Source organism: Cynocephalus volans, chromosome 9, assembly GCF_027409185.1.
Source record: "Cynocephalus volans isolate mCynVol1 chromosome 9, mCynVol1.pri, whole genome shotgun sequence".
In the NCBI taxonomy this organism is placed as follows: Eukaryota; Metazoa; Chordata; class Mammalia; order Dermoptera; family Cynocephalidae; genus Cynocephalus; species Cynocephalus volans.
The window spans coordinates 96,542,522-96,558,868 of NC_084468.1; the positions used below are offsets into that span (position 1 = coordinate 96,542,522).

Sequence of the window (16,347 nt, forward strand, 5' to 3'; positions counted from 1 at the left end):
CACCCTAAAATAAACAAGCTGCTTTTTAAATAAAGCTTTTGTCATGTGATTTTTATGACAGCTGATGGCCACACCACTAATGCCCTTGCCAGTTTTAGACTTAACCACAAAGTCCCAAAGATATTTTGAAAATTATTTTTTGCTTTGTTTCTTCCACTAAACTCTTTGATGAAACTGAGAAGTTGAATGAGCCAACAGTGGGGTATGATTTTTGTTTAGGACTATAGATGAAAAATTAAGTTAATAGGTCATGATTGAAACCATTTGAACACTGCCTCATAAACAAAATAATTTAATAAGCATTTAATTAAAAGTATTGTGTGCATTAAAATTATTTTTTAGATAACGTAATAGTATTTTTATATAAAGATTAAGTCCAAAAAGATGATTTTCATATAATTTTTTCGAACTATTTAAGGTATAAATCCTTATTTTAGTTTTAAAAATGACCAGTATGATAAATATATGGCATATCTCCCCCTATTTTCTATATTGTATATGATATTGGTTTCTTTGGATGAACATATTTTGTTCTCACATTTTTGGTATTTACACAGATAGTTGCAGTTTTTATTCTGTCTATTCATTGCTAGTTCCCAAATATGTTCTTTAATTTTTAATCACTAAGAACAAAACAGAGAGGAACATTTTAGAAATTATAGAAGATCACTGCAAAAAAAAATATTATCAGCAATTAGGAGATTTTCTTTTTTCTTTTTTTCTTTTAAATTTTATTTTGTCGATATACATTGTAGCTGATTATTGCTCCCCATCACCAAAACCTCCCTCCCTTCTCCCTCCCCCCCTCCCCCCCAACAATGTCCTTTCTGTTTGCTTGTCGTATCAACTTCAAGTAATTGTGGTTGTTATATCTTCTTCCCCCCCCCCGTTTTTTTTTCTTTTTTTTTTGTGTGTGTGTGTGTGTGTGTGTGTGTGAATTATATATTAATTTTTAGCTCCCACCAATAAGTGAGAAAATGTGGTATTTCTCTTTCTGTGCGTGACTTGTTTCACTTAATATAATTCTCTCAAGGTCCATCCATGTTGTTGCAAATGGCAGTATTTCATTTGTTTTTATAGCTGAGTAGTATTCCATTGTGTAGATGTACCACATTTTCCATATCCACTCGTCTGATGATGGACATTTGGGCTGGTTCCAACTCTTGGCTATTATAAGTGCTGCGATGAACATTGGGGAACAGGTATACCTTCGACTTGATGATTTCCATTCCTCTGGGTATATTCCCAACAGTGGGATGGCTGGGTCGTATGGTAGATCTATCTGCAATTGTTTGCGGAACCTCCATACCATTTTCCATAGAAGCTGCACCATTTTGCAGTCCCACCAACAGTGTATGAGAGTTCCTTTTTCTCCGCAACCTCGCCAGCATTTATCGTTCAGAGTCTTTTGGATTTTAGCCATCCTAACTGGGGTTAGATGGTATCTCAGTGTGGTTTTGATTTGCATTTCCCGGATGCTGAGTGATGTTGAGCATTTTTTCATATGTCTGTTGGCCATTTGTATATCTTCCTTAGAGAAATGCCTACTTAGCTCTTTTGCCCATTTTTTAATTGGGTTGCTTGTTTTTTCCTTGTAAAGTTGTTTGAGTTCCTTATATATCCTGGATATTAATCCTTTCTCAGATGTATATTTTGCAAATATTTTCTCCCACTCTGTTGGTTGTCTTTTAACTCTGTTAATTGTTTCTTTTGCTGTGCAGAAGCTTTTTAGTTTGATATAATCCCATTTGTTTATTTTTCCTTTGGTTGCCCATGCTTTTGGGGTCGTATTCATGAAGTCTGTGCCCAGTGCTATTTCCTGAAGTGTTTCTCATATGTTTTCTTTAAGAAGTTTTATTGTTTCAGGGTGTATATTTAAATCCTTAATCCATATTGAGTTGATTTTAGTATACGGTGAGAGGTATGGATCTAGTTTCATTCTCCTGCATATGGATATCCAGTTATTCCAGCACCATTTGCTGAAGAGGCAGTCCCTTCCCCAGTGTGTAGACTTGGTGCCTCTGTCAAAGATCAGATGGCAGTAAGTGTGTGGGTTGATTTCTGGATTCTCTATTCTATTCCATTGGTCAGTGTGTCTGTTTTTATGCCAGTACCATACTGTTTTGGTTATTATAGCTTTGTAGTATAGCTTAAAGTCGGGTAGTGTTATGCCTCCAGCTTTATTTTTTTTGCTCAGCATTGCTTTGGCTATGCGTGGTCTTTTATTATTCCATATAAATGTCTGGATAGTTTTTTCCATTTCTGAGAAAAATGTCTTTGGAATTTTTTTTTCTCTTTATTTATTTATTTATTTATTTATTTATTTTTAATTTTATTTTGTCGATATACATTGTGGCTGATTATTGCTCCCCATCACCAAAACCTCCCTCCGTTCTCCCTCCCCCCCAACCCCCAACAATGTCCTTTCTGTTTGCTTGTCGTATCACCTTCAAGTAATTGTGGTTGTTATATCTTCTTCCTCCCCCGTTTTTTTCTTTTTGTGTGTGTGTGTGTGTGTTTGTGTGAATTTATATATTAATTTTTATCTCCCACCAATAAGTGAGAACATGTGGTATTTCTCTTTCTGTGCCTGACTTGTTTCACTTAATGTAATTCTCTCAAGGTCCATCCATGTTGTTGCAAATGGCAGTATTTCATTCGTTTTTATAGCTGAGTAGTATTCCATTATGTAGATGTACCACATTTTCCGTATCCACTCATCCGATGATGGACATTTGGGCTGGTTCCAACTCTTGGCTATTGTAAAGAGTGCTGCGATGAACATTGGGGAACAGGTATACCTTCGACTTGATGATTTCCATTCCTCTGGGTATATTCCCAACAGTGGGATAGCTGGGTCGTATGGTAGATCTATCTGCAATTGTTTGAGGAACCTCCATACCATTTTCCATAGAGGCTGCACCACTTTGCAGTCCCACCAACAATGTATGAGAGTTCCTTTTTCTCCGCAATCTCGCCAGCATTTATCATTCAGAGTCTTTTGGATTTTAGCCATCCTAACTGGGGTTAGATGGTATCTCAATGTCTTTGGAATTTTGATGGGGATTGCATTGAATTTGTATATCACTTTGGGTAGTAAGGACATTTTCACTATGTTGATTCTTCCAATCCAAGAGCATGGGATATCTTTCCATCTTCTTGTATCCTCTCTAATTTCTCTCAGCAGTGGTTTGTAGTTCTCATTATAGAGATTTTTCACATCCTTTGTTAACTCAATTCCTAAGTATTTTATATTTTTGGTGGCTATTGTAAATGGGCAGGCTTTCTTGATTTCTCGTTCTGCATGTTCCCTATTGGAGAAAAGAAATGCTACTGATTTTTGTGTGTTGATTTTGTATCCTGCTACTGTGCTGAAATCATTTATCAATTCCAACAGTTTTTTTGTAGAGGTTTTAGGCTGTTCGATATATAGGATCATGTCATCTGCAAACAGGGACAGTTTGACTTCATCTTTTCCAATCTGGATGCCCTTTATTTCCTTCTCTTCTCCGATTGTTTTGGCTAGTACTTCCAACACTATGTTGAATAGGAGTGGTGAGAGTGGGCATCCTTGTCTGGTTCCTGTTCTTAAAGGGAAAGCTTTCAGCTTTTCCCCATTCCGGATGATATTGGCAGTGGGTTTGTCATATATGGCTTCAATTATGTTGAGATCTTTTCCCTGTATACCTAACTTATAGAGGGTCTTTGTCATGAATGAGTGCTGAACTTTATCAAATGCTTTTACAGCATCTATAGAGATGATCATATGGTCCTTGTGTTTGAGTTTATTCATATGGTGTATCACATTTATTGATTTGCGTATGTTGAACCAACCTTGCATCCCTGGGATGAATCCCACTTGATCGTGGTGAATAATTTTACGTATGTGTTGCTGTATTCTGTTTGCTAGTATTTTAGTGAGGATTTTTGCATCTATATTCATCAAGGATATCGGCCTGTAGTTTTCTTTTTTGGTTATATCTTTACCTGGTTTTGGTATCAGGATGATGTTTGCTTCAGAGAATGAGTTTGGGAGATTTGCGTCCGTTTCAATCTTTTGGAATAGTTTGTAAAGAATCGGTGTCAATTCCTCTTTGAATGTTTGGTAAAATTCTGCTGTGAATCCATCTGGTCCTGGGCTTTTCTTTGTTGGGAGCCTTCAGACAACAGCTTCAATCTCCTTTATTGTTATTGGTCTGTTCAAATTTTCTACATCTTCATGGTTCAGTTTTGGGAGCTTGTGTATGTCCAGAAATTTATCCATTTCCTCCAGATTTTCAAATTTGTTGGCGTATAGTTGTTTATAGTAGTCTCGAATGATTCCTTGTATTTCAGATGAATCAGTTGTAATATCGCCTTTTTCATTTCTAATTTTTGTTATTTGAGTCTTCTCTCTTCTTTTTTTTGTTAGCCATGCTAATGGTTTGTCAATTTTATTTATCTTTTCAAAAAAACAACTGTTTGATTCATTGATCTTTTGTATTGTTTTTTGGGTTTCAATTTCATTCAGTTCCGCTCTGATCTTAATGATTTCTTTCCGTCTGCTAACTTTAGGTTTGGATTGTTCTTGTTTTTCTAGTTCTTTAAGGTGAAGTGTTAGGTTGTTCACTTGCCATCTTTCCATTCTTCTGAGGTGAGCATTTAATGCAATAAATTTCCCCCTTAATACTGCTTTTGCAGTATCCCACAGGTTTTGGTATGATGTATCATTATTTTCATTAGTTTCAAGAAATTTTTTGATTTCCTGCTTGATTTCTTCTTGGACCTTTATGTCACTAAGTAGAATGCTGTTTAATTTCCATGTGTTTGTATAGTTTCCAGAGTATCGTTTGTTATTAATTTCTAGTTTTAATCCATTGTGGTCTGAGAAAATACATGGGATAATTCCAATTTTTTGAAAATATTGAGACTTGATTTGTGACCTAATATGTGATCTATCCTGGAGAATGATCCATGTGCTGATGAGAAGAATGAATATTCTGACATTGTTCGATGGAATGTTCTGTAGATATCTGCCAATTCCAATTGGTCTAGAGTATTGTTTAGATCTTGTGTTTCTCTACTGATTCTTTGCCTAGATGATCTGTCTAATATTGACAGTGGGGTGTTCAGGTCCCCTGCTATTATGGTATTAGTGTCTATTTCCTTCTTTAGGTCTAATAGAGTTTGTTTTATAAATCTGGCTGCTCCAACATTGGGTGCGTACATATTTATGATTGTTATGTCTTCTTGATGGATCAGTCCTTTTATCATTAAGTAGTGTCCCTCATTGTCTCTTTTTATGGTTTTTAGTTTAAAGTCTATTTTGTCAGATATAAGAATAGCTACTCCAGCTCGTTTTTCTTTTCTGTTTGCATGGTAAATCTTTTTCCATCCTTTCACTCTTAGTCTATGTGAATCTTTATGGGTGAGGTGGGTCTCTTGTAGGCAGCATATAGTTGGGTCCTCCTTTTTGATCCAGTCAACCAGTCTGTGTCTTTTGATTGGGGAATTTAAGCCTTTTACATTAAGAGTTGTTATTGAAAGGTGTTGATTTATTCCTAGCATTTTATTGGTTGTTTGGTTGTCTTAGATGTCTTTTGTTCCTTGCTTTCTGATTTACTGTTTGGTTTCTGTGTTTGTTGGTTCCTTAGGTTGTAGATAGCGTTTTTGTTTGTTTGTTTTCTCTTCATGAATGCCATTTTTATTATACTAGTGGGTTTTGATTTTTCTTGAGTTTTTATGGCAATGGTAGTTATTTTTCAGGAACCAAACCCAGTACTCCCTTGAGGATTTCTTCTAAGGGTGGTCGTGTGGTAGTGAACTCCTGCAGTTTTTGTTTGTCTGAGAAATATAGTATTTGCCCTTCATTTTGGAAGGATAGCCTTGCAGGGTAAAGTATTCTTGACTGGCAATCTTTGTCTTTTAGTATTTTGAATATATCATCCTATTCCTTTCTAGCTTTTAGGGTTTGAGATGAAAATTCTGTTGTTAGCCTGATTGGGGCTCCCTTATAGGTGATTTGACGCTTCTCTCTTGCAGCTTTTAAGATTCTCTCTTTGTCTCTGAGTTTTGCCAATTTGACTATAACATGTCTTGGAGAAGGCCTTTTTGGGTTGATTACGTTTGGAGATTGTTGAGCTTCCTGGATCTGAAGATCTGTGATTTTTCCTATACCTGGGAAGTTTTCTGCCACTATTTTGTTGAATATGTTCTCAATGGAATCTCCATTTTCCTCCCCTTCTGGAATACCCATGTCTTGGATATTTGAGCGCTTAAGGTTGTCTGATATCTCTCTCAGATTTTCTTCCATGTCTTTGATTCTTTTTTCTTTCTTTTTGTCTGCTTGTGTTATTTCAAACAGCCCATCTTCAAGTTCAGAGGTTCTCTCTTCAACTTTGACAAGCCTGCTGGTTAAATTCTCCGTTGTGTTTTTTATTTCGCTGAATAACTTCTTCAGTTCAGCAAGTTCTGCTGCATTTTTTTTCAGCACATCGATTTCCTTGTACATTTCCTCTTTCAGGTCCTGTATACTTTTCCTAATTTCATCATGATGTCTAGCTGAGTTTTCTTGTATCTCATTCAGTTTCCTTAGAATTATCACTCGAAATTCCTTGTCAGTCATTTCAAGGGCTTCTTATTCTATAGGATCTAGAGTTTGAGATTTATTAACTTTTGGTGGTGTACTTTCTTGATTTTTTGTATTTCTGGTATCTTCTTTTTGATGTTTATTCATTGTGGCAGGGGGTTTCACAGTCCACCGGTTTGAGACTATTGACTAACTAAGATGTTGCTGTGGTTGCCAATTTGGTATGGCTACCTCCGTGACTGCTCAGTTGGCCTTTAGTGCCTTGTGTGTATGGCTGCCTCGGGTCTTGGGCCTCTCTGGGGAGCCACCTTTCTGGTCAGCTTGGACTTGCTGGGCTGCTGGATCATGTACCACAGGGTGTGTGATCTCTTTTGAGCTTTCACTTCCCGTACAGGACTTCTCCCTGTTCTGTGTGCTCTGGCCCGGGCTGTTGGATCATGCATTGGTGACTCCACAGGGTGTGTGGTTTCTGTCGAGTCTCTGCCTCCCTGGCCACACGTCTTCCCGCTCTGTGCACACTGGGCTGGCCTGGGACGTGTCTTCTGCAACCCTCGTCTATCAGCTGGGCCTTCAAGACCCTGCTCGGCACTGCCTCGCCCAGGAAGTCTACCAGGTTTCTGGTAGGCACAGATGACCAGTCGCTCTGGGTGCCTTTGTAGCACTGTGTAGATCTTTCTCGGGACTTATCACCTTCCTCCTGGTATCGCGGGTATTTGTGTACTTGTCTTATTTCCCACACCAGAGCGTGAGCTCCTCGGAGGAGGAGCCCGCAGCACACGGTTCACCTTTGTATCCCCCTGGCCTGGACGAGTCCAGTGCCCGCCTGCAGACAGCTCTCCGGCATGTTTAAGTGGACTTGGGAAGTCTCCTACCACACTATTCCCAACCAGAAATTGGTTAGGCGTTTTTCCGAACTGGTGGCCGCAGAGATGGTATCTGCCTCCCAGTTACAGGAAGTTTACTGAGGGCCGGGGTCCAGGGTGTGGTGGAGTGACAGTTGGCCCCGCCCATACTTCCTTGCCCTCCCAACACTGGCCAGGGACGCCCCACACCACCAGCCCCGCCAGAGAACCACGGAGAGAGTGGGAGGGGAGGCTGGCCCGCAGGCCCCGGGAAGCCCCGTGCTGAGGTAAGCAAGTGGGAAGGCTCAGTGAGGAGCCGAGCCAGGCTGGAGCTGACACCACCTGAGAAAATGGAGGCAGCCCTGGGGCAGTGGGTGGCCCGGTGATGCAGGCGGAAGCTGGGTGGGCATCAGCCCCCCGAGCAGGGCCGGGCCAGGGGTCACTCACAGGGCTGCTCCAGGTCGGGCGCTCACTCTCTGGTTTGTCACCTTCCCCATTCTCGGTTCCCGCCGCCTCAGGCTGCTTGCTCGGTCCTGCAGCGCGGCTCGGGCACTCCCAGGAATCTTCTTTTATGCCGGCCTGAAGCCTCGAATCATGAATAGGGCAGCTGGCCACCTTCAGCGCAGCCCCAGCCTCCGGGATCCTGTCTGCATCCACAGCAGCCCTGGCGCCATGTTCCCTGTTTAGAGACTTGCTTTTGCAGCTACGAAACAGTTCTTTTCCTGTTCCATACTTCAAAGCTGTTGCCTGTAAATGAGGCAGCCTCTCCTGCCGAGGGCAAAGTGGCGGTCAGCCCCCGTGACCGGCCACCAGCAGCAGTCCTCCCCTAAGAGATGGCGAGAGGAAGGTCCACAAGTTTCCCAGCTGCCTGAGGCCCAGTGGCCGCCTTTTCCACCTCAGCTACTCCGCGCCAACTGCCACAGTCACCGCCATCTTGAAACCTCTCACAGATTTTTTTTAAAACCATAGAATCTCACTGCAGCAACTCAGTGTGATTTCCTTTTTGAAATACCTATTTTCTTATTATAAAATTGATATGTGTTTTTTGCACAAAGTGCAGATAAGCAAAAATAAGAATACAAAAATTACCTGTATTATGACCATCTAGAAATAACTCCTGTGGTCTTGTTATTTTTTTCCTTAGGTCATTTCTCTATGGCTGTTTGCTTATTTATTAATTTACAGAAATGGAATCATACTATGCATATGGTTTTATAACTTGTTTTCCCCACCCTATTTGTGGATGTCTTTTCATGTCTTTAAGTATGCTTCTTCAAAATAATTTTAATGGCTTGATAGTATTTCAGTGTGTAGATGTATCTTAGTCTGTTCAGCCAGTCCCTATCTGTTGGACAGTAGAATTGTTGCCCCACTGCTATAAATAATGTATTGATGAACAACTGAATCTCTTTGTTCTTTTTGAGTGTCCTCGACAATTTCTTTAAGATACAATTAATACTAGAAGTGGTACTACTGGTGTAAAGTTTGTGTTCATTTTCAGGGTTTCTGATAAATGCTGCAGAATTGCCATCCAAAAAATTTTTAGTAATAACTGCCTATTTTTTGATACTTTTCCAAATCTTAGTGCTGTTATTTTAAAACTATTCTCGCAAGTTGAATAGATGAATCTCATTTTAAATTATAATTCTTACATCCAATGAATATGATGGAGCAGCAACTATGAGCTAGGCATTATGGTTGGCATTGGGGTGCAACTGTAGGGAGACACAGACCTGGTTCTCTGTCCTTAGAGAGCTACAGCCAGTGATGGAAAACAATATTAAGTAAAGAGTCATGCAAATACATGTATGTATATGTAAAACTGTAATTACCAAAAAAGAGGTTCAGGGCACACTGAAAGAGTATAAAGGGAAACTGACCAAGTCAAAAGAAACAAGTTCTTCCCTAAAGAAGTGATGATTAAACTGAAGACAGGAAGTGAAGCCTTCCTGGCTGGAGGCCTACCATCAGGAAAAAGGAAAGATAAGGGCCAAGAGCTGCAGGGTCATTTTAAGATTTGGGCTCTTGTTACAAAAGCAAAGATAAGTCACTAAAGAGTTTTCAGTAAGAAAGCAGAATGATCTATTTTACTTTTAAAAGAAAGCTCTGGTAGTCAGGTACAATATACACCTGGCTGGGGGCCAGAGTGGATTTGGCAAAGGCAGTTAGGTGTTGTGATAGCCCCAGGAAAAGATGGTGGTAGATTGTGCTATGGATGTAATGGTGATGATGAAGAGACAACAACAGCATTTAGAACTTGGTGGTAGATTGGAAATGGGAGATAAAACGAGGGGACACGGATAATGCCTCGGGTTATAGAAAGGATAAGGTTTGCCGGAGAACTATGAGTTCGGTTTGCTATATATGATGTCTTCGAGTTTCTTCTGAGAGGTTAAAGTGGAGATTGTTTCAAAGAGGTTATGATCCCTTGTTAGAAACTACTTAAAAGTTGAGTAAATTAAAGATTAAAAAATGTCCATTAGATGTATTGACATAAAAGCCATTGGTAATTCTAGAAACAGCTTTTCAGTTGAGTGATGGAGGCAGACCTCAATTGAAGCAAATCAATAAATGTGTCTTTGATGAGGAGACAGAGACGAGAAATCAAATCTCTTGAGAAGTTTGATTGTAAATGGGGAGGTGAGAGAAAGGATGACGAGAGAGAGGTGAGACCAAGAGAGAGGTGTTTTTTCTTTATTTATATGGAAGGTATTTTTAATGTTTTTAACATATTGAAAATTTGATGATGAAGATCCAGTGGTGAATAAGAAATTTAATATGTAATACAGAAAGAAGATTTTTTAAAATATAAAGTTTTTAAGAAAGTGGGGAGAAATAGCATCCAAAGCACAGGCAATAGGAGGAAGAAACATGTATTTGTATGCTTGTAAACTACAATTTGTAGGAGTTGTTGTGTATTTTCTCTGTGAAGTAGAAAGGAAAGACATCTTTGGAGGGAGGGAGGGAAGAGGCAGAGTGTTTGGAGGTTGGAAGAGAGTTAAAACATTGAAAAAGGCAATTCGAAGAGGGAAAGAATGAGTTGACTAGGGTCTTGTAGAAAGATTATCAGTGTGATAATCGCTGATCTGACACAAACTCAGAGAGAATGGGCAGTTGATTTCCTCCAAAGCTGGAGTTTTGCTAGACATAAACTATTAAAATACAAGGTAGTTTAGGGCTTGGGAAAAATGTTATTGAAAATGGAAGACCATGGCATCCAAACTATTTAAAGAAAGAAATAAAAGGAAGACATAGTTGATGGTCCAGCAGAATGTAGGGGTGAGGATAGTCAAATCCAGGAAAAGTCAAAGCATAGTCATAGTGAAAACTGAATGACATGTCATAGAGGGTGCATAAATTAATAATTTTAGAGGTGGATTATTTATGGATGATCACAAGGTTTCATGGGAATTTAGTGGCTAAGGTGGAGTGGAGAAAATACCGTTGGAAGTAAGGTCAAGACACTAAGGAGCTAAGATGTTCTATTGACCAGCCACACGGACCTTGAAATCACCCAGAATGATGGCATGGCTTGGAGTATAAAGTAGAGGTGCCAAAGTGTATTATAAATGAGAGGGAAGACCCTGAAGGAACAGAGGTTTTTAGAAAGGGTGGAGGAATAATTATCTGGAAGCTGCAATGGGAGCATGACGGTTTCCTAGTGCTACAAAGGATGTGGGAAAATAAACATTCTCTGGGTGAGAGGTAGTATTCCCTGGAAAGAGTCAGTTCCAAAGGGCTAGGGGGATGGGTTCAAGAGATTGGGAAGATCTAGGAAGCTCTGTCAGAAACGAAGGAAGTATACACATTTAGAGATAGCGTTACTAGATGCCTCAGAGTCACATTTTGGGTAATGACTGATGACATTAGGGATGAAAGACACAGTGGATCTAAATTCAGTGGTGTCTGTAATAAAGGTAGGCATTGGGCCTAGTACACTGAGGTTTTGGGTTGAGTACTAGAACTCTTCATAATTTTCCCATTGGTACATTTTCATTCCTTTGCTAATTTCATGCTGACATATTTCTCCCTCTCACCAATTTGTAAGGTTCTTTATATAGTAAAAATATTTGCTCTTTATAATATATATTACAACTATTTTTTCCTAGTTAGTGCAGTTAGTGTTTGATTTTTAATTTAGTATAAAACTTATAAATTTGTGTAAAAACAGACTGTTGATTTTTATCTTCATGGCATCTGCTTTTGCTATGTGATCATTTTTAAATGTAAAATTTATCCTACTGCTTTATACATAGATATATTTTCTTGTATCCCTTCCCAACATTCCAGTGGCTTGAGGTTTATATGTACTTTTGTGCGGTTTTTTGCACTGTGATTAGTTGTGATGAGATTTTTGTCTCCATCACGACCATCTGTATTATGGTCTGTAAGCAAACTTCTGATTCTTGTTCTTTAAGAGAGAAAATGCAGAAAGAACAAGAATAGGATATCATCTCTAAAATTCTATCTTCGCACTTAACTTCAGGGGTCTTTGCTTAGCCAATCTGAAACAAATCATAACCCCCTACATGTAAGTAGCTAATAAAGCTTTTTGAAAGCAGAATAAATAGCCGGTAGTCAAATTTCTGTACCTGTAGGAAATGCATAAAATATTAGTTAGGATAATGGTACTAGAGCTATTCTACTATAACAGAAACATAGGAACGCAGCAGCTTAAAGGGCATGTGTGGGTAATTATTTCTCACTCAGGTTAGACTCCTGAAGCGAGCAGTGAAATCATGAGGGAGGTTCTGCTTTGCGAGGCCTAGGCCGTTATCTCACCTGTGTGGTTGAAACTGAATCACTGGTATGTTCATGCTCCAGCTTGGAAGAAGGGCAGAAAAAAAACAAGAAGTCTAAGGCAATCAATTTCCCCTCATTTAAGCCAAAGTTGAACATTTCACTTGTGCTCATGTTCTATACCTAGCCACGAGGGAGACTGAGAAATGCAGTCTCTCATTTATGGGTGCTCATTTGTGCAGGAAAAAAGAACTGATTTGGGGAATACGACAAGCAGTCGCCCACATCTGCAAAAGTGATGTGAATCTATCTAAGAAGTGCACAATTTACTAAGAATTTCTCCTGAATAGAATTATTTTAAGTTAAATGGGTTTTCTTACTGTTTTGCTTACGTTGAAAATTAATTTTAAAACCCCACAAAACAGAAAGAAAACATCTATATTTAGAGAAAAGATTTTAAGTTCTGGTCACTTATACTCCCTTTTACTCCTCTAAATTTCTGTTCAGATTTACAATCAATGACCGATACCTCGGCCGAATTGTCACGATAGCAGAGCCATTCAACACTGAACTAGAACTTTGGCAGGTATGTACATAAATTCCTCTATTTGTCTAAAAAGTAACAGAGTTAAACCTTTTTTTTTTTCCCAAATAGCGATGCCATTTTCTCCATTTCAATCACAGAAGACAACCAGAAAGAAATAATTCCTTTTTGAGCTGGCTGGTTAGCTCACTTGGGAGAGTGTGGTGCTGGCAATACCAAGGTCAGAGGGGGATCCCCTTACTGTCCAGATGCAAAAAACAAAAACAAAAACAAAAACAAAAACAAAAAAACCCAGAAATAATTCCTTTTTTTATTTGTGTATATTTAAGGTGTAAAACATTGTTTTGATATATTTATGTTGATAAGTATACATAATGAAGACAGAAATAATTCTTGTATTTAATAAAATATACACCTATTTTTTTCTAAACTGAAAAAAATATTCAGTGGGCCAAGAAAAAAGTTTAAAAACTGAGAAAGGTGAGGCCGTGGGAGGCTTAGTCTATCTACATGAGACTGTCGGTTCACTACAGCATGAACATTGTGTCTCTCCTTTTCTGAAGATGGTCAAGATTTGATTCCATTCAGAATTCACAGTTTTGGAATTTCAGAACTAATTTCAAATCTTCCAGGTTTCAAATATCTCAATTCCTGGAGAAGAGGAGGGATGTTCATTCATGTTGGACAAATGGAGGCTGTGTGAAGTTTTGGTATCTGTGTATTAGACTCTGGATTTTTTTTTTTTTTTTTTGCCAGATAAGGGGATTGCAACCCTCGGCATGGTGTCATTTGCACCACGCTCAGCCAGTGAGCGCACCAGCCATCCCTATATAGGATCCGAACCCACGGCCTCGGCGCTACCAGCACCCCACTCACCTGAGTGAGCCATGGGATCGGCCCTAGACTTTGGAATTTTAACAGCCTTTTGTAATTTAAGAAACGAATTTGTATTTTTGTAAATAGCAAATAATACTATGGTTGAGTTTGAGGGTTTTGGAGGTCAGAGGGAAGATAGAACTAAGTTTAACAGTGATTTTTAAAATGTCTTTAATTAAACTGAAAGTATATTAAAATACTCCAGAATCCCGGAGTGAAAGGCTAAGCAAAACTATCATTCCGCAGGCCAGATTTTCCCGGGAACACCTCAGGGAATTCACAGAGAATAGAGAAACCAGCAGAAGCAAAAAGGGGTATGCCAGCCACTGATACGGAGCCTCCTTCCCCAGCTCAAGTCAGAGCCTATTTTGGCTTGATGTGCTGCCAGGGGTCAAAAGCCACGGGGAATGGTAGCTAGTCTGAGGGATGAACTTAACCTGAATGATGCACTAAGCAGTGTATCACTCGTACACTGATACCAAATTTCCAGGCAAGAAGGAAACAAATCCAGTTTGTAAATGAAATTCTTGAAGAACAATTGGGCTTAAAATGTCTTTCCTAATTATTTCCCTCTCATTTCTAGATGGAGAGCTTTTTTGCAAAATATCCAGAAGCTGGAGCAGGAGAAAGTCCTAGGGAGCAAGTGCTGGAAACAGTGAGAAACAATATTGAGTGGCTGAAACAAAACAGAGACACCATAAGGGAGTGGTTTTCTGATTTGCCTAAGGATGGTTAATGTGTTCAAATGTCACAGCTTAATTCTGTGAATCTGTTGTTTCTCCTATTAAGAATTTGGTGGCCTAATTCATAAGTGCTATGGAGGCAGTTTTATAAACAGATAATGCTTTTGCTAAGTACTTTGTTCATATGTTTTGCAAAGCTTTTAAATTGTTCCCTTTGTTTATGAAGGAAGATACTAATAGAGTATTTAATATACTCAGGGATTTCTTCTAAGTGTACTTCATGGGAGATTCTTTACAAACTGAAGAGAATTTAATAGTTATTTTAATGTCTTTAAATGCCATTCTTTGTATTCTAAATCTGTGAAAATAGAACGATTTGGTATCAGCTTTATATTCTTAGTACCAAAAAAACGCCACTTAATCTTCTCTCTTGATTGATTTTTAAAGTTTAAATACCAGTACTTGAGGGACCAATATTACCACCTTAATCTTTATTTTATTATTGAGAATTACATAGACCTAATATCACTTTATTCACATATGTCTTACTACTGCAAATCCTACCAAAGAAACCTGGGCTCAATTTTACTCCAGGATTGTATGAATCAGCCAAAGAAATGTCTGACTGTTGCCTTTGCTCTGACAAAATCAACAAGAAAACTCTCCTCTCCCTTAAAAAATAAATCTAAATGATTAACTTCAAAAAATATTGTTTTCCAGTGTCACATTACTCTTGAATGAAAATGACTGTAGTGTTCCCCACATAATTTAGCCCGTTGCAAATGTGATTCAAGACCTGGCCTTTTTCATGCTTGGACTCACTCATCTTACTCCATTTCTTACAAAGCTCCTTCAAATATGCTACAAAAGTAGAGGGAACAGTATGCTTAACTCTGCTCCGTGGATTTTTAGAGGAAAAAAGCTAAATCATTGGAAATTGTTCAGGAAAGAGAGAAGGCAGATTATTCCATAAAACTAATGAAATTTGAATTTAGCTTTGACCTCGTCTAGCAATCTAAGTGTGAAAATGGGGGAAACCCATAGATCACTCCAGCATGCCTCTGCATATCTGAGGGTATGTCTTCTTATAGATAAGTTTTATGTATAAACCTTTAGATACTAATCCATACAGAACAGCACTGATCAAATTTATATGCATGACTTGATTAAAGGCATCAATTTCATGGAAGCTGATGGCTAGAATATGTTTAATATAGCACTTGATGTCTAGTAGAGCCACAACGTATATCCATCCAGTGGGCAGAGAAGAAGGTAAATTACTGTGTTCCAATTTGCTATATCTAGAAAATCTAAATTTATTTGGAACTTTCAAAAGTATAAGGTAATTTAGGATAGGCTTGAGGAAAATTGAAGCACATGGAAAGAATCAAAATCTTAGCTTTGTCTTTATACAGTGGTGTGCCCTGTTCATGTTCTCTGAGACTTTATAAACTTTCCTATTGCTGTTTCTTAATTATCACTTCTAAACCCAGGCAGCTAAACTAGCAAATTAAAATGTAAACTAGAGGAGGAAAAAGATAAAAAAGAAAAAAAATTTCCAGACAAAAAATTTTAAAACATTTAAAATTATTTCAGAAGCAAAAACACATCAGCATAAATCATCAGGAAAACCCCACTACCCTCATGGGGATTAACATCCTAACTTCAAATTCCAACCACAATCAGATCCACCACTTGAAGTCATGTATTGTTTTAAGTGGACAAATAAAGAAATAACATGCTTTATCCTCTGTTTTATAAAATAAATATTTTTTTAAGGAAAAATATAAGTTTGGGGGGGATGGTAAAATTAAAGATTCCAACTTGCCTACAAGTCACTCTGTTTTATTCCATTTTAAGCATAAATACTGAGAACAAATTGTTTAGTTCTCTTCACCCCATGTAGAAAAGAGCTGTACACACTTTGTCATAATAAATCTACCAGACCATCAGGTTCTTCTCAAACGATATCTGGTTTTTAAAAGGCTGATGCCTAATAGAGAGATCGATGCCTAGCACAGTTTACTACAGTGCTGGCTGAGTGTTGTCACAATATTTACAGGGGAAAAAATTAGTATGATGTTTCCAAAATTA

The 16,347-nt window shown here is 38.4% G+C and overlaps 1 protein-coding gene across 2 annotated transcripts in view; it reads left to right on the forward strand.

Annotated features, from left to right (window-relative positions):
* ENPEP (glutamyl aminopeptidase) overlaps positions 1-14,429 on the forward strand; it is an 82,654-nt gene extending 68,225 nt beyond the window's left edge. For both annotated transcript variants that reach the window (XM_063107792.1, XM_063107791.1), the window contains 2 exons: positions 12,658-12,736; positions 14,154-14,429. In XM_063107792.1, coding sequence (XP_062963862.1) covers positions 12,658-12,736; positions 14,154-14,306 — 232 coding nt within the window. In that variant the 3' untranslated portion in view covers positions 14,307-14,429. The remainder of the gene's footprint in view (positions 1-12,657; positions 12,737-14,153) is intronic.
* The last annotated feature ends 1,918 nt before the right edge of the window (positions 14,430-16,347 follow it).